General features: G+C 63.0%; 2 protein-coding genes across 4 annotated transcripts in view; one reads left to right on the top strand and one right to left on the bottom strand.

Moving 5' to 3' along the window:
* ABR (ABR activator of RhoGEF and GTPase) overlaps nt 1–19354 on the bottom strand; it is a 41517-nt gene extending 22163 nt beyond the window's left edge. Inside the window, exons 1-2 of one of the 3 annotated variants that reach the window (XM_080382991.1) lie at nt 18977–19354; nt 4556–4740 (exon numbers count right to left, since the gene is read on the bottom strand). In XM_080382991.1, coding sequence (XP_080239117.1) covers nt 4556–4740; nt 18977–19304 — 513 coding nt within the window. In that variant the 5' untranslated portion in view covers nt 19305–19354. Of the gene's footprint in view, nt 1–1789; nt 3757–4555; nt 4741–9380; nt 9581–18976 lie in introns of those variants that run through there. The other 2 variants (XM_080382992.1, XM_080382993.1) reach the window with 2 other exon arrangements.
* A 78-nt stretch (nt 19355–19432) lies between these two features.
* BHLHA9 (basic helix-loop-helix family member a9) lies at nt 19433–23908 on the top strand. The gene has a single exon (XM_080384257.1). The coding sequence runs from the start codon at nt 22897–22899 to the stop codon at nt 23896–23898; it is 1002 nt and encodes a 333-aa protein (XP_080240383.1). The 5' UTR covers nt 19433–22896; the 3' UTR covers nt 23899–23908.
* The last annotated feature ends 338 nt before the right edge of the window (nt 23909–24246 follow it).

Raw genomic sequence — 24246 nt, 5'->3', positions numbered from 1 at the left:
CAAGGAGCCTGTCTGAGCCAGCAAGCGGCATGGGAGGAGATCCCTCATGCCACCAGCCCACCCCTGTCATCCCCACATGGGTGGGAAGCTCTGTGGCAAGGGCTGGGTATATGCCCACTGGGCAGCACAGCCAGGCTGGAGCCAGCTGGGAAGCCACTGGCTGCACTGGCTTTGCTCCCCTCCCTGCTCCTGCCTGGCCAGGAGCCCGGCACTGCTGGCAGCACTCCAGGGTGGTGCACAGCACGGCAGGACTCTCCCAGGGCAGAGTCCAGAGGCACCCGGTGAAATCATGCCCGGCAGTGGATGGTGCTGCCACGTGGTCCAGCACCACCCTTTTCCCCAGCTGAGGCTTTCCTGGGAAAGTGCCACCCCATCAGTCGCTGCCTGGTGGCACCGGGGCAGGTCCCAGGCTGTGTGGGTACCCGCTGCCACGCCAGCAGCTGGCAGTTCAGCCCGTGCCCAGGTCTGCTGCAGCACCAACGCTCCGGTGGCACGACCCTTGTGGCTTGGAGATGGGTGATGCATGGCTGGACTGGGGGGCTCTGGGACCCTCAGCAAGGCTCTGCCAGCACCCCGGCACAGGCACGCCAGCCCCGGGACTGCCTTGAATGCACAGGATGCCTCAGCCTCCCCCCTTAAAAGAAAATCATACCCAGGAACCAGGGTTTGCCACCCAGACAGCGGCCAGGCAGAGCCACAGGGACATCGGTTGCTCCAAGCAACGTGCCATTTGGGATGGTTTGGGGAGGATGTTGGTCCTGCCTCACCCCTGCGCATGCTGCTGGCCCCTGCCAGCCCTGGTCACTGTGCTGGGGTCCTGGCAGCTACAGACACCCAGAGGGGCACAGCCCCATGGCTGTGGATCAGCATCTCCCTGTCCCACTCCGGCATCCACCAGCCAGCCCTGGGGGCTGCTGTGCCAACTGGGGTGCCCACCCCATGGCTCCCTGCCAGGCTGCACCATTAAGGCTGGGTCATGGTGACTGGTGTAGCACTGGTGTGTGCAGGGGGGGTCACTTTTGTGTGCTGGGAGCTTGTAGGCTCTTTGCCACCGATTAGTCATGGGCTCTTCCTGCTTCCCCCAGCCTGGGCCCTGTGTTGGAGCTGGGGAGATAAAGGGCCCATCCACGCCTCGGGCCCACAGCACCCCACAGGGATGATGCCAGCTGGACCCCCAGCACCCAGAGCAGCAAATCTAGAACAGGGTCTGGTGGCCGCCCCATGCGGGAGATGGGGACCAGAGCCCTCCTCCAGTCCTGTGCCAGCTCCCTGGGGGCACCCAGGCGGCCCCGGCAGGAGAAGGGGGTCGCGGTGTGCCTGCCAGCACAGGGGTCCCCCCAGGGCCACCCCCAGCACCAGGGTCTGGTCCCGTTTAGGGGTTGCTGGTGGTCATGCGGCAGGGCAGTGGCAGACCGTGGTCCAGCCCCTTCCTGAGCATCAGGCGCGGGCTCTGCTGAGCCACACAGCCCCCCCCAGCAGCACACGTGGCCCCCACTCCCCCCCAGGAACAAAGCTGGCTGCTCACCTCACTCTGTGCAAGCACCCACTGAATCCTTTGCACCCAATGACTAGCCCAGCCCTGCCCCGTGCCCCCCAGTTGCCGGCTGCCCCGGGGGAGTGGTGGGGCTGAGGTGATGTTCCCGCTGCCCCTACAGCTCTGCCCCCCACAGCACCCGCTGCACCGACCCAGGAGCTGCCCCGAGACCTGGGCATCACAAGCACCAGCAAGACACCCCTTGTCCCCCCCACCCACCGCCCAGCGCGGGAGCGGGGTGCCCCCGCCGCCCACCTTCTCGCTGGCCGAGAACGGAGACCCAGGGCTGGTGGGGGTTCCTGGCTCAGAGTCATCTTCATCCTCCAGCACTTTATCCAGGTACCCTATGGCCTCCTCTTCATCCTCCATGGCCAGCCGGGCAGCGGGGGGCACAGGGGACCCCGCAAAGCTCCAGGCGAGGGGCTCACGCCGCCAAGCCGGCCCAGGCTGACTCAGCCCTGGATGCCGGCCACCACCGCGGGATGAAAGGAGCCATTATGGGATCCCCAGTGCTCCTGCCTGCCCCGGCTCCGGCCTTCAGCCCCGGCGTCCCAGCCGCAGCGCCAGGCGCTCCCGGGGCACCCGCACAACCGCCTCCGAGCGGCGGCGGTGCCAACTCCGGGGTCACCGGCGCTGGGACGAGGGGGACAGCCTGGCTCGGCCCTGGGCTCCGCTCAGCCCCCCGGGGCCGCCGGCGGTGGAGGGCCGCTGCCCGCCGCCCTGCGCCCCGGCCGGCCCCGCCGCTCCGCCCTGCTCGCTCGCTACAGGAAATGCAGCTCCTGGCGCTGGAGGTGGGGCTGCTCCGCCATCGCCATCGGCCTGTGGGCAACGCCGGCCCCCCAGCCGCGTCTCCCAGCGCTGGCCGAGCTCGGGGTGCCCGACGAGACCCATGGGGAGGGGTCCCCTGCGCCCCGCCAAAGCCCCCCCAAGCCCTCAGGCAGCCAGCAATGGGAGAGCATCCCTCCGGCCGTGGTCCCACTGGTCCCCGCGTGTCCCACAGGCAGGCAGAGAGCTGGGTTGTCACCAGCATGAAGCGACCTTGCAAGGGCAGCAGCAGCACCAGGTGCCATAAAGGGACCTGGCTCCGCACCCCCAGAAGGGGTCCGGATCTGCCTCCTACCCCAGAGGTGTCCCAGGGCAGGGTGACACAGCTCAGATGCATGCCTTCCCGCAGCACCTTCCCTGCATCCTGCGGGGATCAGCGCTGGCACCTCGCCGCCGCTGCCCCAGCCTGACCGCGACCTGGGGACAGCTGGGGGGTGAGGACACCAGCAGTGGCCTGATGCCTTCGAGGGACGCCGTGGGCCCTGGCAAATGGGGCAAGACTGGGCTGGAGGAGGGGATACTAACGCAAGAGCTGTTTCAGCAGCTCCCCCACCCCCAGCTCCTGGGCAGCAAAAGGGGAACCAGCGGCCGCATGTGCTCTGCCCACAGGAGCCATCCCTCCTCCCCACGCCTGTCCAAGCCTGGAACAAACTGCTGCGAGAAGTGGGCAGGGACACAGACATGGGGACTTTCCAGAGCCTGTGCCCAGCCCTGGGTCCGCACTGTAGCTTGGGCTTTGTCCAGCCTTTGCTAAGTGGGGTCTGTGCCAGGGCACCAGGACCCTGCCCGCTAGGGCCAGACCCCCAGAGCTGGAATGGTGCCTGCCCGGGGAAAAGCCACCCGCAGTGCCAAACCCTGCAGCATCTAGCAGGGGCTGGCCAGCACCCCACCCCACGACCATGCTGCTGGCATGTCCCAGGTGGGAGAGGGTGGGACAGGCTGTGTCTGCACCCAGCAGCTGGGGACCCCAGGCACGGTCACAGCTGCCCCTGGAGCTTGCAAGAAGAGTCGTCCCACCAGAAACCTCCTGACACCCATCCCGCCCCACTGGAGGAGCAATGGGGTGAGCTTGGTACCCCGTGCCACCAGCCACAGCGGGACCCACACGCAAGCCTGCGCGCACTGACAGGCTGGACATGCAGGATTAAAGGTGCGGGTACCAGCGCTTCCCAGTCCTGGCAGTGCCCACCCAGCTGGCTGCACTGCCCGCCTCCGGGGCTGTGCCCAGCACCCTGCTGTGGGCCAGGGGACCCAGCCCCAGGACAGCTCCTTCGCGGGTGGGGGAGCAGCAAGCCACCCTCCCCCAGCGGGGAGCTGCCGCTGGGTGCTAGGTGCCAGGGGAGGAGGATGCTGCGAGGCAGGGCCCGGGGGAGGAAGCCACACCTCTCGCCTCCTCTGCCTCAGCATCCGGGTTAAGGGTTTAACACTTTCCACGACAAAAAAAAAAAAAAAAAAATTAAAAAATAAATAAATCACGTTTCCCAGCCCGGGCAACACCCAGCCAGCCCCGGGAGCCCGGCAGCTCCCCCAGCCCCGGGTGCTTTGCAGGGGCTACGAAGAGCCCACCGTCCCCGGACACCCCGGGGGGCCGCAGCCCCACCGGCCCCGGGCTTTACGGAAACTTTGATTCTGGAAAAACATCGATTTTCCCTCTGGTTTCTCGCCCCGCAGCTCTGCAAGCATCCTCCCTGTGAAACATCCAGGACAAACCCCGAGGGCCTCCCGAGGATGCGCTCGGAAGAGCAGAGGGAGAGGAGGGGGTTAAATCCGAGTTCCCCAGAAGAGGGGGGGAACACCGTGTCCCTCCCCAGCCGGCGGCTCGTCCCCAAGTGCCGCTAGATGGAGCCGGCAGCCCGGCGGAGCGCTGCGCCCTGGCCCGGCCGGGGACCCCGGGGACCCCCTCCACACTTCCCAGCAAGCCCCCAGCCCCCGGCCCCCGCTCTCCGACCAGCCCTTGCCGTCCTGACTCTGCCACCGGCATGGCACGACAGAGCAGGAACAGTGTCCCACAGCCACGGCACGCCCAGCAAACCAGGGTGCTGCTCCCCAGAACCGGGATGGTGACGGGCCAGCAGGGTTTGGGATGCCAGGGGACAGTCCCCCAGGTTCCAGCAGCACCAGAGCATCACCGCCACCGCTGGCACAACCCAGCTGGGCACCCACAGCCCCGGCTTCAGCCGCGCTCCCAGCACCTACCCCTGTGCCCAGGCCATCAGTGGGTGTGGGCGAGACGCCGTCCCCGCTGTCCTGGCCGCGGGCGCTGAGCTGGGGGGACATGGTGGGTGACTCGTCGATGTAGGGCATGGTTTCCGAGCCCTCTGGCAGCGCCTTGGGCTCCTCGTTGCCCTCGGCGTCGTACTCGTCTGCACCATAGTTGAAGTCTGCCAGGGGAAGAGAGCGTGGTGGTGAGCATCCAGGCAGCGGCATGGCCAAGGGTCACCACACCGCACATCACAACCGCCACAGCCTGTGGGTGACCGACCCCACGACTGATAGCCGGGGCCAAGCACAGACACACACCCCCACAGCCCCCCCGGGCCCTGCTGCCTGCCCGGCTGAGCAGGCAGGGCATCGCAGGGAGCATCCTTGGCTGCCAGGCATCCTCTGCCCGACACACTTCCCTATATTTGCATAATTAACTGCACCAAGAGGCCGCAGGCCTCCTCTGTGCAGGGACAGCTGCTCTGCCAGACGTCCCAGCCCCACGCGAGCGGCTCTGCCCTGCCTGCCTGCCTGGTGGCCGCCATTCCTGTGCCATCCCCCGGGAGGGACGGAGCTGGGCTGGCAGCCACAGCCACCATCCTCCCACTTCCCCATGCCCATCCTTCTCGGAGCGTAGGAGTGGGTGCCAGGACGGCTGGGTCTGCAGCACGGAGGACAGTGCCACCCCCCCTGGAATGAAGGGGACAGTGGCAGCTCCATGGCGGGTGGGCAGCTTGGGCCATGCTTGGGGGCAGGAGGGTTCTGCTTTCCCCAGCACAGGGTGAGGCCACCACCACGCCAGGCCAGCACCCATTTTTGGGTGCCCCATGGTGACCCACAACCCCCCTGTTGCCCATGGCACAGGGGAAGCCTTTCTGGGAAGGCAGAGCCCCAAGTGGGAGCTGGGGACCCCAGGGTCTGCAGTTGGTCCCCTGGGCACAGCAGGGGATGGGGGTACATCCTAACCTGTTACCATGGAAACAGCAGCAGCTCGGTGGCAGTGGGAAGAGGTGGCTGCAGCAGCCCCGAGATGCTGACAAAGGGGAGGGGGAAGGGAGCCCGGCTGCGGCAGGGGCGGCCGCGGGGTGCAGCCAGCACCCCCACCCAGGGCCTGTGGCCAAGACCTCCTCGGCAGCTCCCAAAGAGGCAGTGGGCACAGCTCACCCAACCCAACCACTGCCAGCCCTGCATTCCCCTCCTCACCCAGCAGCCCCATGGCTGTCCCCACAGGGTCCCTGGGCAGGGACAGTGGGGAGATCCTGGCCGATACCCTGGCCAAAACAGAGTGCACAGGGTCTGGAGCAGCCATCCCAGACCAAACCCCACACCGCTGACACTTCACGCCCCCAAAGCCCTGCCACCCTGGCCAAGGACTCCCCTGACTCCCTCCAACACCACTCAGCACATTAATATTGCATTCAGCTTCGTATTGCAAGTGGATAGATCTTTAAATCAAAGAGCACAGCGAAGCTTGCTCAGGCCAGAAGCCCTGCCGGTGCGGGTGGGCAGGGATGGGTGGTCCCATCCTGCACCTGGGGGTGGAATGGAGGAGAGCCCTGAGATGGGCCAGATGCATCCCAGCTCTGCCAGGACACCACAACCCCTCTAAGTCCTTGCTTCATTAGCAATTAGCAGCTAATAACCATCCCTCAGAGGCTAGGGTGCTACCCTTGCTGGGTCACCACAGGAGCTGTCTAGGAATGAAAGAGCTGGGTGGGCAAAGATGGGGGACCCCGTAGATCCCCTGGTCCTCAGCTTGCAGGGAAAGAGGATCCCTGGCTCTAACCTGTCCTGCCTCACGGTGGGATGTCCCTCATCCCTTCTGCCTTTGACAGGTCCCAGCTGGGACGCCTCCAATATTAGCCAGGAACAAGGCAGGATGAGGTACATTAGCACTGGAGTCTCCTGATGCTGGTCACCTCCTCGGAACACCCACCCCAAGCAGCCCCCCTGAGCCCGCCCAGCCTGGCACTGTGCCCGGGCTGGGGATCCCCCAGAGATACCCAAACCTCTCACCCAAGCGCCCTTCCCTGTCAGGCAGGGTCTAAGGGGGAGCCAAGGCAGCCGGGAGGGGACAAAGGTGACGGTGCCCACCAAACACACCAACTCAGAGACCATCAGGCTCCACCACCTCCCCTCCCCCAAGGCCAAGGTCTGCAGCTCCAAGGTGGAACTGTGGGGCGGGCAACAGGGGTACCCAGAGTGGCACCAGCACTGGGGGAGACCTTGCAACCCAGGCTGGAGTGGCTCGGTAATGAGGATCACAGCTTTAACGAGGTGGCTGGGGACCCTGGGAGATGACACCTGCAGTGGTGCAGGGAAGGCGGCATCCATGGCATGGAGGGGGAAGGGCCTGGCCTGTGGGGACGCAGAAGGACCTGGCTCTCACACAGCTATCTCTCCCAGTTGGAGCAGATCAACATCCCAGACCTGAGCTGGGGATGAGACCTACAGGTAGTGCCCCACCAGGCACCCAGGGAGAGGGACCCTGTGCTGCCCACAGGAGGGAGGCCAGAGCCATCTACCCATGGCTCCAGCTGTGCCTCCAGCTGTGCCACCCACAGCTGTGCAGTATTTACTGGGCTCTCACCCAGTCAGGCCAGGCAGAGGTACCTCCCCAGCAACCAGTGCAGGGAGGGAACCAAGCATTACCAAGCAGCCAGGATGGGCAAAGGGGACATTGCTGGGCAAGGGGACACTAAGGGGCTGGCCCCTGCATCTCCCTGCCTGTGGGGTGCTCCTGCCACCCAGCCAGCCCAAACCAAGCGCCTCCCTCCTTCCTCCGCAGCTGCATTGCCCCTGCAGCCTGTTCCTGTGCCCGTGCCAAAACCCAGTGCTATTTTTGCTCCCGTTTTTTAGCAGCAGTGGAAATCTTCCTGCTCCACCCCAGGCGTGGGGACCGAGGGGAGGGAGGCAGCTTGGCCCAAGGGAGCCACTTTGGAGGGTGAGGACATCCCGACCTGAAACAGCCTTGTGACCCCGGCTCCCACACGTAGCCCTGTGGTGCTGAGCTGGATCCAGCCCCGCAATGCATGAAGGGCTGGCGCCCATGGGATGCTGGCACCCATCAGGGCAGGGGTCCTGTGGGGTGGCAGGTGGACCCAGGAGGGTGACAAGGCCAGGAATACATCCCTACAGGGGACTATATTCCCCAGGAAAATACTGTTTCCACTCTGCCACGTCTTCCCAGGTCTGACCCAGGCTAATCCCAGCATGATGGTCCCCAAGAGGGAGCACAGCCAAGAGCAGCGGGCAGCTCCTGCCCAGCCCGGGCAGAGGCAGCACAGTCACAGCAGTTCTGAGTGGCATCTTCTTTGCTTTCCAGTTGGGTGCATGCTGTTCCCCAGCACCCTGACAGTGCACCAGCACACCCCAACACTCACCCATCTCATTCCACTGCCAGGAAAAGCCCAACATCTGCACAGAGCCTGCGAGGTTTTGGGGAAATGCCTCGGTCTCCCTGCGCCTGGGTGAAAATTCACCATGACAACATGGATGCGCGAGCTGGCCTTGGACCTGCCTCCATGGGCCTCCTCCAAAGGGTGGCTCAACACAAACAGCATCTCCTCTGTACCATCACCACCTTCCCTGGTGCGATGAAGGCCAGACCCTGCCCCACATCCCCCATAACACAGGCATGGCGAGCAGCCTCCCCTGTGCTTCAGCCAGGGTGGCCAGAGCAAGATTCGGGATGGCAGAGCCATCACTCTGTGGGGATGCTGCGCTGAGAAGGAGGGTGCGGAGGCTGGGGCTGAATGCGGCCCCCAGGCTCCAGCCCAGCCACCTGCACAAGCTGCACCGGACCCCAGGACTGCCACTGCTGGATGCAGCCTCAGGCTGTAAGCATTGGAGGCATCAAGCTGGAAACTTGAGGGGTCTCAGTCCTACGCAATGTGCCCCCCAGCAGCCCCTGCTCCCTGCAGGGCACAGTGGATGCCAGATCTGTGCAGGGGACACTGTCCCTTCTTCTCCAGAGCATCCCACCTTCCCACGCACCCATGCCAAACCCTACTGCCCCACAAACGCCAGGCTCCGAGCTCAACACTGCACCCCGAAACCCACTCCTGGGGTGCCCACGCAGCTCAGCGCTCCCCCAGAATGAACAACGGGGACCCTGTAACCAAGCCCTCCCATCCTCTAGCTGTGTCCCTGGCTCCCTTGGCTGCCACTGAGACAGCTGCCACGGGACTGTGACCAGCACGGCTCTAGGGCTCGTCCCTGCCTGCTACCCATCATTGGGATGGGAGAGATTCGCACCCCCGGGCTGCTGCAGGACGCCCCTGGCCCTGGCAGCTGCCAGCCCCCGGGTACCGACACCGCGTTGCCACAGCATCCTCAGCACAGCGCCTCGGAGCTCGCTACAAAAATCACGGCTGGGGGAGAGGTGCCTTCCCACGGCCACGGAATGACGGGGATGGCAGCCAGGGCTGAAAGCACCCACCTCCCCAAAGACCCCCATGGGCAGCACCAGCTGTCAGGCTGCTCCAGCCCCAGCAAGCCCCACTGCGCCAGGGCCACTTCACCCACCCAGCCCACCCAGCCCCCCGGAGCAGGCAGCAGGTCCCCAGAGCCTGGAGGATGCTGGACCGACTCCGGCCAGCGCTACCCTGCCACTGGGGCGTGCGGGATGCTCAGGGAGGGGAGCACAACCCCCTGCCAGTATCTCCTGCCCCCTGCCCAGGCTCAGCTCACCCCGGCAGCCCCCGGCACAGGGTTGTTGGCACAGCACCCCTCCCCAGCGCGACACAGCACTGCACAACAGGTAGGGGGGACCCACCACCCCAGCCCCCCTCGCCACCCCCCAGCCCAGGCCACGTACTGCTGTAGAGGGTGTCGATCCAGGAGAGCCGCGGCAGGCCGCGGTGGCTCAGCGGCTCCATGCTCGGGAGGTTGTGCCGGCTCTCAGCCCCGCCAGCCGGCTCTCATCTCACAACAAAGGCGGCGGGCGAGGGCGGGAGGCGGGGGGCCGCAGGCCCGGGCGGGGGCTGGATGGGAGAGCCGGGCACGGCCGCCTGCCCGGGCACACGGCGGCTCTTCTGCCAGGGGTGCCCAGGGAAGGAGGTGCCGCCTGGCAATGGCAGCGCGTCCCGCCTCCCGCCCCTGCCTTGCTGGGGGGAGCCGAGCTCAGCATCCCCCCCGCACGCAGCCACGCCGACCCTCCGCAGGGGTCTGGGGACCGGGAGGGAGGAGGAGGGGAAAGTAGTGGCACAGGGGCATGCAGCTGCCCCCCAAGCCTCCCCAAGGAGAGCAGGGGGAAAGGGGGAGCCCAGCTCCGTCACCCTTTCCACCATGGTCTTATCTCCTTCCTATGGCCCAGGGATGCTGTGCCCTCTTCCCGGGGAAACCTCACCAGCCCCTCAAACTGCTACGGCTGAAGGACATGGGCTCCCCCTGGCCCTGCTCCCCCTGCCTCCGGCAGCCACGGGAGGACCCAGGACCTCCAGGAGCCCTGCCCCATACAACCAGGGTTGGCCCAGCAGGGCATGGGCAGGCAGGGGTTAAACCGTCCTCCCCAGCTGCATGTAGCCAAAGGAAATATAAAGTGCCAGAGTCATCAACCCCAATATGTCAGGGCGCCAGCCAAGCGTTCAAGTGCAGAGAACTGCCCTGGTTCAGCGTGTGCGGGCACCGCTGCCCAGGTCCCGGTGGTACAGGCAGCATCCCCCACTGCTGCCCTCGGCCGCATCCTGCCTGCGGGCTCAGCCGTGTGGGGAAGGGCCTGGACCAGGCACCCGGGCCAGATGGGAACGGGGCAGGAGGGATAACGCTCCGCCAGGCACAAGGGGAAGGTAGAGCCACCGGAGCATGAAGTGCCAGGACGCGGGTGGCATTGGCAGCCACCCTGGCTGGGAAACCTGAGGGGACCTTGCCAAGGTGCTGCCACCACCTGATCCCCACTCCCAGGGGTGCCTACGTAAGGCTCGGATGCAGCCGATACATTTTGGGGCAGTGCAGCAATGCCTGGGGCACTTGGAGCCACCAGCACTTGGCATCCAGGGCAAGGAGCCACTGCTGCCCCTGGCGCAGCCCTGCCTCCCCAGGGGGGCATATCCAGCCCCAGCACGGCAAGGCAAGGACCCATCCCCACAGCCCACCACCCCCACGAGCTGTGAGTCCTCGGGTGCTGAGTCAGCGGCACAGGGTGCTGCCCCGCTGCTGCTATTGCCCACCCCTCGCCTGCCCCACTCCCAGGTATTTCAGGGAGCCAAGCACAGCCCTCTCAGCTGCCTCATGGGATGCTACTGGGCACCACCATGGCTCCTGCACTGCCCAGTACCGATGCTCCTCTTGTCCCCAAGCTGCTGGCGCTGGCAGGGCCAGCCCTGCCCAAGGGTGGCCACGATGTGACCATGTTTGCTGCTTTCCATCCCCCACCAACTCCCCCATTTGCTCCTGCTTGGGCTCTAGCTTGGTACCACAGCCTGTCCCAACTTTGTCCCTTAAACGTCCCAATGGAGAGTCCCCTCCATCCTCCACAGCCATGCCCCACACCCCGGCAGCACCCACAGCATGAGGCACCCTGCCACCCGGCACAGCCACCTACCAGAAAGGCGACAGCAGTTCAGCTAAGCGCATCAACCCCATTCACAGCAGGAAACCACGCTCTGCTCGCCTTGGGGAGCAACACAGCAGCACCAGCAGCAGCAGCATCAGGTGCAGCTGGTCCCTCCAGCACGATGGCTGCAGAGCCATGGAGGCAGCAAGCAGCCCACAGGTCCCACCGGAGCGGCCAGTTCTCCATGCACAGCTCTCTGCAAGCATGCAAGGGTTTTTCCACATGCTTCCCCTGGTCAGACACACTTCCCGGCCACTCCTGCCCATAGCACCAACCTCTCTACAGCACTGTGCAAACCTCTCTTTGCGCATCTTCATCCAACACAGGGCATGAGCGGAGCACTTGGATGAGATGCCCACCGGCCACCAGACCCCCCAGGAGCCCTCCATCAGCTGGGCACCCCCAGTGGAACACCATGCAGCAGGCCCTGGCAGTGCCATGGCCCAGGAGGACCAGGCAGGCAAGTATCCCACAGCCCGGGCAGGCAGGCATCTCAGAAAGCCTCCCCATGCACTGGAGATGCCCAAATCAGAGCCGACCTCGTGCTGCACCTGATGGGCCTTATCTGGCTGCACACACCACCCCAGGCAGGTGCCCTTGCACAGCCTGGACAAAACAGCCCCACCAAAACGTTGGACTTGATTTTTACATTGTTTTCACTGCTCTTTTCACACCTTTACAAAAGCCACCACAAACGCCCAAAATCTGCAAAGCAGCTGAACCTCCCTTCTCCCCCCCGAGCCAGGGGGGAGCACCCATCCACAATGAGGCACCCATCACCCTGCGGTGACACAGACCAGCCCTGGGTGAGCAGATACTGTCAACCACATTCTCAACCCTCTCCACAGCTGGGCGCAAGACTGCAAAGCCGAGTCCTGTGGTTCCTCCCTGCCATCGGCCAGCCCCGTGCTGCCTGCCTGGTGTCTGGCTGTCTGCCTGGCATCTGCCCAGCCCCTGCCTGCCAGCCCACGCATCGCTATTTCTGGACTCTTGTGCAAGAGGCTCCTACAGCCATGGCCACATGAGCCTTACTGCTTGCCCAGGGCCAGGCTGGGGCTGGTGGTGGGCAACCCAGGCTGGTGGCAACTGGAGAGCAGCTCCAGGGCCACCTGCAGCTCCAACACTGGTGTGGGTCAAAGGGGGTGTTTCCTTAGGGGAAGAGGGGAGAGGGTGGCTGGGGAGCACAGCACCCACCAAGGAGCACAGCAGATCTTCCCTGCTGGGTGTCCTGAACATGCTGCTCCTCAGTCCCACTCAGCATTAAACTTCTCCCCCAGTATCACGTTCCAGCGGGATGGGAACCCCGAGGGCTGCGCTGCATGGGCCCCAAGCTGTGCTCCCAGCTGCTGAGGGGTGCGGGGAGCGCAGGGCAGCTGCTCCAAGCCTCCTGCCCTCAGGGAGCCAAGCAGATGCCAGAGCTGGGCAAGTCCCACAGCCAGTGTGAGGAGGAGGGCAGAGACCCCAGGGGCAGCAGCGGTGCCCTTGGCCTCTCAAAATACTGGAGAAGGAAAGAAAGGTGGTGGCTGCTCACAGGAAAAAGCCTCTAATATCAGATTAAGGCCTGGGTCAGCTATGGCATTGCGTCTCTTCTGAGAGGGAGGAGATTGTGGCCGTATCTGCCAGCACCGAAGCCCCAGGCTGCTCCTGTCCCACCCACGCTGGTGCCAGCGCTGCCGAGATGGCTTGGCCAGGTTTGCTTCCCACCGCAAGACCTATGAAGAAGAAGGAAGAGGTGGTGGTTCACAGTGTTGGAACAAAAATCACCCGTGGCACAAAGCCCCAGAAAGCACAAAGGTCTCCCTATCTGCCAGATCTTCAAACAATCCCTGAACTTTGCAGCTGGGACTTATCTGGAGGCAGATCTGCAGGACCTCTGCTGAGGCTGGCCAGGCTCCACTCCCCAGCTACAGCCAAGAGAGCCAAGAAGTGTTGTTGCTAGTGATCTGCATATGCAAATTATTCTGCTTAGCAAACACTGATAAAGTAACTAGGGATGGGAAAGCCAAGTCTATTTGAACACGTCTCAGGGGGACACGGCGAGGTCGGCGCGCTCCCTCTGGCTGCTCTGGCCACCCTCAGCAGGAGGAAAAACCCAGCAATGCCACAAAGCAGAAGCACAGGTGCCATTTTCCCGGGATGGATGCACACTTTGGTGAGCTGCCTTGGCTAAACCATGCTCCCCTCTCTAACCCAAGGGAGTACTAATCCCCCGCCAGCTTGGGGAGAAGCATCTCCCACCGTTGGCTGCTGCAGGGCTGGCCGCAGCAGACAGCATCCAGCAGAAGACAGAGCAGAGCCATCCGCTGGGACCCCGACCGGCGGCATCAGGGCAGGAGGGGAGGAGGAACCAGCCGAACAAAGAGCCCCGCTGCACAGAAGTGTCTTTCGAGGGAAAAAAAAAACAACAAACCCAAACCAGATTTCAATAGACTTACAATGCAAATATATTCAGGCCCTGCAGGGCACTTCTGGCTGTAGCCAGCTGCCTAATGAGGGCTTCTTGCATGCCCTGCTGCTGCTGCTCCTGTCTGGGGACACCGATCACCCCACAACCGGCCACTGCTGCACCGTGCCTGGGGGGCTGCACAGTCACCTCCCAGCTGAGGTGCTTGTCCCTGCAGTGGGCACAGCCAGTGGCACCACTGGCACCAACAGGGGAACCGTGTCCCCTCCTTCCCTTCCACAGGGCCCCAGAGCAGAGCATGCAGCCCAGTGCCACTGCCCACCACCTGAATGCTGCCCAGCTAGGGGAGCTCAGCACCATCTGCCCCGAATGCTGGGGGCAAATACCCAGCCTGTGGGGCACACGCTCAGGGATGTGCAGGGATGCTGCAGCCAGACCTACCTCCTGCAGGTGATGTGTCGGCATCTCTGGGTGGACTAGAGCAGGTACTGCAGCCATGCGGGGGGAGAGGAGGAAGCCACCCCAGGAACACCCGCACCAATTCGCGACGATCCGGTTCAGAGGAGACGCAGGTTCCGGACACTGGGCAGCATCCAGATTCTCACTGCAGCCACGCTTAGCTGATGCAAGAGCTGACAGCAGAGGAGAGCAGGCCAGGGGAGAGCCAGACCCAGCCGTGACAGCTTGCCAGCAGCACAGATGCACCCACGAGGCCGGCTCACTCGCTGTCCCCATGGCCGGTGATTGGGACAGGAACACCTCTCCCACCGCGCATCCATCCTGCTCGGTGCGTGCAGGGTGCTGGTGCCTCGAAGGGTCGTTTCTCCACCCAGCAGATGCTGTGGCTGCTGCCGGCTCTGCCCCAGTGCAGAGATCCTGGTGGTGCCTGTGGGCAGAGCCGGGCGCAGGTTTCCCCTTTGCTCTTCCAGCTCCTTTACAAACCCTCCACTATGTGCCCATCACAGGGAACTTACTCCAACAACAGCACTTACTGGTCCCATTTAAGAGCTATGCTTTTAAACAGCAACTCTTCCACTCAAAGGCTTTTTAACCTTGTGAACTTCTGCATTTATTTATGGTTTTCTTTAACAGCATCAGCCTGACCCAGCATTAACCCTGCAGTCCCCGTCTCGGGCAGCACCGCTCTCCGGGGAGGCAGCCCCATGTCACACAGGGGTTGCTGTCACATTGCCATCAGGAGGTTTGTGGAGAAAAGCCCCCATCCAAAATGCCGCCAGGCCCCAGAGCAGATGGGGACGGTTCAAAGGTCCCCAGCAGGCGCACACACATGCATGCTGCGATTTTGTCCTCGCCTAAGCGGTTAAAATGAAACACTGAGACTGCCTGGCCTTCCCCAGCCAGGAGAGGAACTTTCAGCATCTTCAGAGCCAAACAACCACTTTCCCAGAATGGGGAAATATGACGAAGTAAATAAATAAACAAACAAACAAACAAACAAATAAATAAATATGAGAACGCAGAGGTGGTAGATGGGGTCTTAGAGAGAGACAACTCCCACCCACACACCTCCCCGCTGTGGCATTTGTTCCCAGATCCCCTCCCGGAGCTGAAGGAGGGGAAACAGATGCACAGATAATGCAACACTTCACCCTCCTGGGTGCTGCGAGATCACTGCTCTGTCGCATCTTGCAAATTGCGACCCACCCCAGACAGAAAGAGATGCACCGGGATAAACTCTGGACTTTGCTCACTATTTTCCGTTCTCCTTTTGCTGGTATTTTAGGGGGGGTTCCAAGAAAGGGACAAGGAACCAGCAGTGTCCAAAGACAGCAGGACAAAGGCCTGCCTGCAGCACTGCCCCATCACCTCCCCGGCCACAGAGGAGCTTCTCCAGGACAGAGTATCATGTATTTCACAGTATCATGTATTTGCCAGCAGCAGCACAAGCTGAAAGCAGGGATGGAGCAGCAAGAACAAGCCGTGCCTTTACCCATAGCATATCAGGAGCCCCCAGCACAGAACCCATGGCAATCCAGCCCCCAGGCCAGGTGCACGGGGATGAGGTGGCCGATGCCCTGGGGACTCCAGACGCCCCAGGGCCCCTTCCCTATCTCAGCCCTTTGGTGCACACACTGACACTGCCGCCCTTCTGTGCTCACCACCCTTCGAGGCAGAGACCCTGCTGCTGCCAGCAGTCTCCCCTCCCATTTCCCAAGGTACTAGTGAAGGCGGCGTGGCAGGGCAAGCAGAAGAGCCTACATGACTCTAGGAACTTTCCATGACAGAAACTAATTCCAGCTAAAGGGCTGGAGATTTCATTTATGGTGCAGCTCACAGCCGCAGCATCCTGCCGTAACCAGATATATCAGCCAACCCCATTGGGGTCTATTCTGGCTATGCCAGAGCTCCCCACCCCAGAGTTCACATTTCTGGGGTGCAAGGTGCTACAGAGGGCATGGCAGGGGCTCCTGAACCCAGCAGCCTTCTAAAGGAGCTTCAGAAACTCCCACAGTAGCCCAGCTCCACAGCAAAGCCGGCCTCCTTCTCCGTTTCCCAAGGGCAAAGCGGGGAATCCCAGTGCCGAGTTTGTTCCACGTCAGTGCATGCTACCCAGCCGCCAGGCACAAAGCATCTCCCGACGAGCATCACCACATCCCTCCTCTGGGTCACTGGCACAGTCGCCTCCCACCCACGCAGCTCACCCTCTCCCTGTGGGTACCAACTTGCAGCACTGGACCCTTTGCCCCAGGCTCATGCCGGGGCAAAAGGAGCACCCAGCCCCTTCTGGATGGGGATGGAGGTGGCACCCAGCCAAAGCACCGCCGCGCCCCAGCACACCCCGGACCGCCTCCCGGCATGGTCACGCACGACACGGCACATACTCAGCTGTGAGGCCAGCTGTGTGTTTAGCCACAAGGACAGGTGACGGCCGAGATGAAGGGAATTTTAGTCCTTTCCATGCTTCGTTTTTAGCCATCTGCTCGCTGACGCTCAGATTTTGTTGGTCCCGGGTGAGCTGGCACAGACGTTATCTCAGATGCCAGGATCATGTATCTGGCTGTCACACGCGCTGCTCTCATGCAATAGCTGCAAACAGGGGCATCTTGCAGATTTCCTTGCTTTAAATCAGATTAATCACAAGCTACTTAAAGGAAACCACTGTCTGTCCCTGGTAATTCCCATAAAGACAATATTCAGACTCCTTTGCTTGCTGTCCAGATAGCACTGCTGTAGGTTACAGTGAAATGGCCAGGGACCGACCGTGTCCCACGTTCAGCCACAGCCACAGCACTGTTAAGCTCCAAAACTCATGTTAAAATACTGAGGGACCCAGGCAGAGCCATGCTAACAGTTACACACCACCTGAGCTGCTGGCAGGGAAGCAAACAGCACCATGATCAGGAATTTTTAATTATACATGAAAAATAAAGAGAAGTGAGAAGAAAGCAACGGGAGCACTAAGTTAACCAACCGTCCAGAGAAAGAGGGATCTAGGCAACAACCGCACGCATTTGACTGTACTCAGATTCTACTTTTAAATGTCAGCGCCGCCAGCGCACACAGGCACCCTTATAATGTGCAACAAAGAAAAGTGCTGATGCTCGGGAAAAGCTTGGGACAAGGCTGGGGACAGCTCATCGCCACTGCCATCAGCCAACCTCCGCGCAGAGCCCAGCCATGACACAGGAGAAGGAGCTGGGTGCTCGGCGGAGGGGATGTTGCCTTCCTCAGCCACGCACAGGAGCTGGGGACCATGACAGAGACCCATGTGGGGGAGAAGGAGGAAAAGGAGGAGGAGGAGGAAGAGGAAGAGGCCACATTGAACCACAACAGATGCAACCTTGGATTTCAAGCTCTTGCCCGAAACACTCACCCTGACTAGCCCCCTTGAAGGGTGGCATGGGGCCGGAGGACCCCTCTGAGTTACAAAGCTGGGTTCCTCAGGCGCTTACACTGTGCTCCAGGGAAGCCCCTTTAACAACAAACACCCCCTCAGCCCAAGAGCCTTGCACAGTCCTGGGTGTTTGGAAACATTCAGGAGCATTATGCAGATGTAAATAAAATGCGGGATCCAAGTGTAAATCAGAAGGATTTGTGCTTGGTCACTCTAATGCACTCAAACCCCCTCAGCCGCTGAGCAGCTCTCCAAAAACTACACGCAATGCCTGTTGACGGGGGCTGGAGAAGGGCTTTGGGGGGTCCTTTGACGGCGACACATCGGACACCCTTCGTCCTTGCTCCTGTAGCCGGTCCCTGGCTCCTGTGGCCAGTCCCCTGCAGCAGAGGCACACACATGCGAGCAAGCCCGGCGCAGTATGGAGACGCCACCAAGAGCAGCCATGTACTTTGGACATTTCACCTCCAGTTAGCTCAGGAAGGTAAAATGGAAACAGCTGTTCTCTGGCCCTGTAGGCTAATGCAATAAATATAAATTACGCTAAATATTAAGACCGGTTCGACATCAGAGCATTTGCTACCCAGGAAATCTTAAACCAGCACGGTACAGCCTTAGGGAAAAACTCCTCGCCCCAAACAATCGAGCAAGAACAAAATTAACTCAAGTCAGCTGCAGAATTAGCAATGTAAAAAGTACCATTCCCTAGCTGTCAGGACTCTGTTTGAACTGGGATTAAAGCTGATGCAATAACAACTTCCAGGCCACTGGAAGTAGGACAGCATGACGGGTGACAGCGCTAGCTGACTGCGCCTCCAGTGCCACAAAACAGCCAGTCACTTGCAAAATAACATTGTCCTCAATGCGCCCAGCGCAACGCCCCGGGACACCTCATCACCCCGGCATGCTTCTGCTTTAGCAGCTCCAGGACTTCCCCATGGGAGATCACAGGGTGTCACTGGAGCAGAGGTGTCCCCGTGACAAGCCAGGTCACACCTGGAGGAAGTGACCCTCCCAAAGTCCCAGCCCCAGGGTGGCTCCTGGGCCACTGGCACATCACCAAGAGCCGGCTGCAGGGGACCGAACGGCCACCCTCCCTCCTTGCGTGCTGGGGGATGGGGCCTTGGCACGGGATGCCCTCGGAAGCAGGACAGGGATGACACGGGGGCTTGGGGTGGCCTTAGTGGTGGGACGGGGCCAGCATGAGGGCTCGGGGTGGCTTCAGCTGTTCGACGGGGATGGTACAAGGGCTTGGAGTGGCCTCAGCCATGCAACGGCACAGCGTGCCCGCGGCTTCGTGACGGGGCCAGCCTGGGGACATGTCAGGTCCTCCGCCATGCCAGGGGCGCAGGTGACGAGGGCTGCCACGGGGGCTCGGTGCGGCCTTAGCAGTGGCACGGCGAGGGGACGCGGGGACAGAGTGCCACGGGGTGCCCCCGCCCCGGGCACGGCACGGGGAGCTCAGGGCGGCCAGCGGCACGGGCCGGGGATGCCCTTGACCACGTCGGTGGGGACGGCCCAGGGGCTGGGGACCCCCCGGCCCGCAGAGTGGGGACATGCCCCTCGGCCGTGCCGCGGCCCGGGCCCCCCGGCACCCACCTGCCGAGGAGGCGTCCTCCGCGTCGGAGCTGCCGCCGCTGCCTCCCTCCGGGGAGCTGCCCGCGGGCGCGGCGGCGGGGCCGGGCGGCGGGCGGGGGGCGGTGGGCGGCGGCGGGGGGGCTCGGGCCAGCGCCGCCTCCAGGTAGCCCACCTTGAAGCGCTCCTCGGCCAGCGCCCGCTGCAGGCGGCGCAGGTGGCGGCGGCAGCGCTCCAGCTCCCGCTCCATCGCCCGCACCGAGCCCAGCTCCATGCGGGGCGCCGGCTCCCCCGGGAACTCCGCCTGCCAGTGCCGCGCAAAGTCCGCCCGGGCCGCCTCGCCCGCCGCCATCCCCCGCCCCGGCACCCGCTTCCCCCCCCGCCGCCTTCCGCCCCCCGCCGCCGCCGCGGGGCCTGACGTCGGGGCCCGCCCCCGGCCCGCCCCGCCTCGGCACGGCCCCGCCGGGGCGGGGAGCAGCGCTGCCACCGCCCCCCGGCTGGGCTCCGGCTGCGGGCTCCGGCTGCGGGCTCCGGCGCGGGAGGCAGCGCCCGCTCACCTGCGCCGGGCTCGTTCCCCGGGCGGCAGCGCGACGCCGCCGGGGCTCCGCAGGCGGGGGTCAGCGGCGGGGCTGTGTCCCCTCGGCTCCCTCGCCCGCACCTCGGGGACCCCCGCGGGGATGCGGGACGCCGGCCGGGAGGATGCGTCTGGTGCCGGCGGCGGCAGAGCGGCTGAGCAAGGGACAGCTCATGACACAAACCGTCCCAAGTCCGTCCCCAAGGCAGGAGCAACCCAGCCGGGAAGGGGGTGGGCGCCCCTGTGCCACTTTCCCCGGGTGCCCTGGCCTTTGTGGCGGAACCCTGCCCAGCTCCTGCCATCCTCATCCTCTGGCCGGTGATGCTCTGCCTGCCCTGTCGGTCTTAGAATGGGTGGCCCATGGCCACCAGACGGTGGGACAGGCACAAACACCCGCGGTGGACGACCAAGGCCCACATAAGGCTATGGCACGTGTGCCCACTGCGACCCCAGGGGAGGGGGCTTCCCAACCCCACACCCCGGGCAGGGTCAGCGGTTCCCTCGTGCCATGCGAGGCACTGGGGCAGGCAATGCTGCGGGGTGCAGAGGCAGGAGCTGGAGGCAGCGTGGCCGCAGGGACCTGCCTTCCCCTGCCTACGCTGTACTGCAGGGTGGCTGGCTGTGGGTGAGTCACAAACCTGTGTCCCTTGTGCCACCTGGCCGTGTCCCAGCAGGAGCAAAGCACCTATTTACCCACAGGGCCCAGGCAGTGTTGCAACAACCACATCCTCCTTCCCCTCCATCACCACCTGAGAGTAGCAGGCGGCGCAGGGGTGGGCACCTCCCTGCACACCAGCCCCTGGCTCTCATGCCTCGGCACTGCAGGCTCCCTCTCCATTGTCTCTCTCCAGCACAGCCGTGCCTCCTGGTGCAATGTTCCCGAGAAGGCTGGATGGTGCTGGGACACTGCCAGGAACTGGGCACCCCCCAGCCCATGCTGGCTGCCTCCTGCCCACCCCATCAGGGTTTCATCTCTGGTGAGGGTTGTGCTCCCAGGTGGCCCCAGCAGCTCTCACCTGGAAGCAGCAGTGCTTTGGGGGTGCTGGATGGATGTGGGTGAGAGGCAGCCAGTCCAGGGCTCTTTGCAGGAGCTGCAGCCCCCGCTCAGCAGCAGTGTTAGTGGCAAAGACACCCAAAACATGCATTTGGCCTGTGGGACCAGTGGGAGCTGTGATGATGCTGCCCAGGATGGGGCAGATGCCCAGCACTCAGCAGTGCCCTGGTCCAGCGTGACACGTGTGGGAGAGGTGGGGTATCCTCAGGGGTCGAACCCCTTCATGGAGGCTGGGGAGGAGGGGGGGTGCCGTGAGTGGCCTGATTTATGCGTGGCGACGGATAATTACAGCTCTTTCATCATCTGTCAGGCAGACAGGCCCGGCAGAGCCTTACAACACATTTCTGGCTCCCCGTCTCAGCCCATAAATCTCTCCAGCGCATGGTGATAAATCAGCTGGGGCCAAGGGAGCAGGGCCTGGGTGGGCGTTCCTGCTGGCCTCCCACCCTGTAATGGGCACCTAGGTAGGAAGCGTCCAGGACGAGGTGGGGACGGCCCAGCGGGATGCACTAATTACAGGCAGCAGGTGGCATCCGATGACCTGTGATTTATGGTCTGGCCTTGCCCGCTTCCGAGAGCAGGGACTGGATCCCTGCAGGTCCAGGGCTGCCCAAAGCTGAGATACTGGAACCCCTGGCAGTGCTCCCCAGTGAGCTCCTGGGAGCTGTGGGCAGGATGAGGGCAGCCGTGGGACTGCTGCCTGCCCTCTGCCTCTGCCCAAGCATCGCCCCAGCTGGGAATGGCTTTGTGCCCAACTCGGCCACCTCCATGTCTGCTCCGTACTGCACCTCCTGGCTTCCTGCACCAGCAAAAACCTCCCCGTGGCAGGCATCCATCCTGCTTAGCTGCGTCTCGGACAGGCACGTCCCTAAGTGGGCCTGGCATGCTCCTTCTGCCGGCATTCAAGCATCCCAAAGAGCCCCTCACTCCTGCGCTGAGCTCACCGGGTGAATCAGTGGTCAGAGGAGCATCCGCTCCTGGGCAGAGCAAGACTGGGCGGCCAGAAGGCTGCTGGGAAGAACAAGAGGGCTATAGTGAGCACAGGTGAGTGCTCAAAAATATTTGCAAGCTTCACCTCCCTTTGAAGTCCTGCTGCCTGGCCCTCCCCTCTCCCCGAGGCCCCAGCTCCTGATTTATTGGGTTCCTGGAGCAGAGGCACCTAAATTAGCTCTGACTTCAAAGAGCCAAGAGAGAAGAAGGGCAATAGACAAATAGCCCCCCGCTAATTGTGGCTATTGATCAAACCTGAGCTGGGACAATCAGATAGGAAGGGATGGATCAAGGGGGGGGGCACATCCTCCCAGGCCTCTGCTTTTGCTCCAGTCACCCCAACAATTTGTCAGACCCACTCCTGGACCATTTTTCAAAACGTTACCCCTCACACAGGAAGGAATTTAGCAACTGCTTGCTAATGAAATGATGGGCAAACACACGTGGCAGTCCCTCACTGTTCGGAGGATGGGAACCTGGCCCTCCCCATGGCCTCCGGACTCGCCGCACCTGGCAAGTCCCTCTGTCCCACCGGCTTGGGGATGCAGGGAACAAGAAGCTGCTTTCAGCATCCTCTTCTCCAGAGTAAGTGCCGGGCAGGCCCAGCAGCACCAGCCCAGACAGCTCTGCCCCCGGGCTCCCCGATGCTGGGAAGGGACAGGAAGGCTCTGAAGGCAGGTAGCACTTTAGCTCTTTTATCACCTGCCCCAATCCCCCCTGCCACATTCCTGCTTCCTTCTCCGCAGGGCAGAGGCGTACCAAGCCCCGACATTCCTCCACTGGTTCCTAGGGGCTGCTCCTGCCCAGGCACCCGTTTACCTCCATGCCCACGGATGCTCCCGGCTCGCCGAGGTGCAGCTGCATGAAGCAGCCCTAATGCACCGTCTCAAAGGCAGCTCAGTGCTCCAGCCCTGTTCCTGGGGCAGCAGTCATTTTGTCTTCTCCTGTACCCAGGCGCAAGACTCACTGCTCTCCTCAGCAACCTCATCGCTCTGTGCCTCAGTTTTCCCTAGCTGGGAAATAACAGAGATTCTGCAGCATCCATGAGCATGAGTGAGCAGAGCCCAAGCCAGTGCCAGGGTGGTGATGCCTGATGGGGCTCTGCCCCACAGCACCGTACAAAACCCAGGGATGACCTGGCCCAGGCTGACCCACCAGCCAGTCCAGCACAGGAGAGGGCAGAGCAGCACGGGGAAATTCTGCAGTGACCAAACTCTTAACAGAAACTAAAGCAACCACTGCAACATGTGCTTGGTAGAGGTGCTTTCCTCCTGGGGCCTGTGAGCATCCCACTACAACCTCTGGGCACCCCAGCACCAGTACCCCATGCTCCAGCCCAGCACCACGCTCAGGAGCATCCCCGCGGGCAGAGGCCAGGCAGGGCTCACCCTGTGCGTCTCTGCAAGGCAGCACACCTGCAGGCAGGTGAGGAGGGTCGGGAGAGAGCCACGTGACGAGCCCTGTGCTGGGGCTTTTAGAGGCGGCTGCGTGTCCCTGGAGGAGTGTCTCCCACACCTCACAGGAGGCAAGACCGCAGCAGCACCTCTCCCACTCCCCCTTGCCACGGCCATGTCCGCAGCAGCCATGGGGATAGGGATGGCACCAGAGCCTGACAGCTCGGAAGAGGAGCTGGAAGTGGGGGGCACAACCCAAGCGTGCTACAGGCAGGGTCTGTGGGTCCCCCAGGGCAGGGAAGTATCCGCCTGCCTGGGGGACCGCGAAGGGATGAAGGTGAGGAAGAGGAGCAGGCCGGTGCGCTCCAAGGCCAGGAGGATGGCTGCCAACGTCCGAGAGCGCAAGAGGATCCTGGACTACAACCAAGCCTTCAACGCCCTGCGGCTGGCCCTCAAACATGACCTTGGTGGCAAAAGGCTTTCTAAAATCGCTACCCTCCGGCGAGCCATCAACAGGATCACAGCTCTGTCCCTGTCCCTGCACGGCGCCGGGTGCTGCTGGCCCTGCGCCCACTCCGAGTGCCGCAGTGGGGCCGGGGTCCCTGCGCAGGAGCCGGGGGTGAAGGCCAGCAGCCCCCAGCTCCCCTGGGAGCCCAGTTCCACAGGCACTGCCAGCTTGCAGCACTGCCCTCCATCCCCTCTCTACGCTGGCTTTTCCCCGGAGAGGCAATTCCATCGCTACGAGAGCCCAAAGGAGGATCGCTCCATGCCCAACCCTGCCTATTGCTCCAGCGGGACTCTCCGCCCTGGGCTCCGAGGCGCCTGCCAGCAGAGGTACACGGGCAGCCTGCAAGACCCCCTGGCCGGGGCAGTCCCCTGGCAGGTGGGCTATTGCCAGAGCTGGGGGCACCAGCAGTGCCTCCCCATCCACTGACCTGCGGGGCTGGGGCGGTGAGGCGGTGCCAGTAACGCGGCTGCGGGACAGACGGGGGGAGCGGGAAGGGACTGTCGCGTGAGAGAGAAGCGCTGCAGGACACGGAGCTCAGCTGCGATGCTGGTGAGAGCTGTGAGCCCCCCGTCATGCTGTACGGGACCCCTGCGCTGCCCAGCTGCTGGTCTCCGCTCTGCAGGAAAACTGGGGAAGGTGGAAAATCCTCTGGAAATGCCAGCTCTGTGTTTCTCGTTGCGAGGTCTCGCTGTTGCTGATTGTCGCTGTTATTTATTCTCTCTTGCTTGCTCTGTGAGAAAACACGAGTTACAAACCCAAGACCACGGCAGCGGC

The sequence above is a fragment of the Falco punctatus genome (genome assembly GCF_963210335.1).
Source record: "Falco punctatus genome assembly, chromosome: 1".
Taxonomy (NCBI): domain Eukaryota; kingdom Metazoa; phylum Chordata; class Aves; order Falconiformes; family Falconidae; genus Falco; species Falco punctatus.
The sequence above is the reverse complement of the archived record's forward strand: the minus strand, read 5'-3'. Positions and strand labels throughout refer to the sequence as shown.

Excerpts from the sequence above, each read along its gene's own strand:
- BHLHA9 (XM_080384257.1), top strand. The coding sequence starts at position 22,897 with ATGCTCCAGCCCAGCACCACGCTCAGGAGCATCCCCGCGGGCAGAGGC.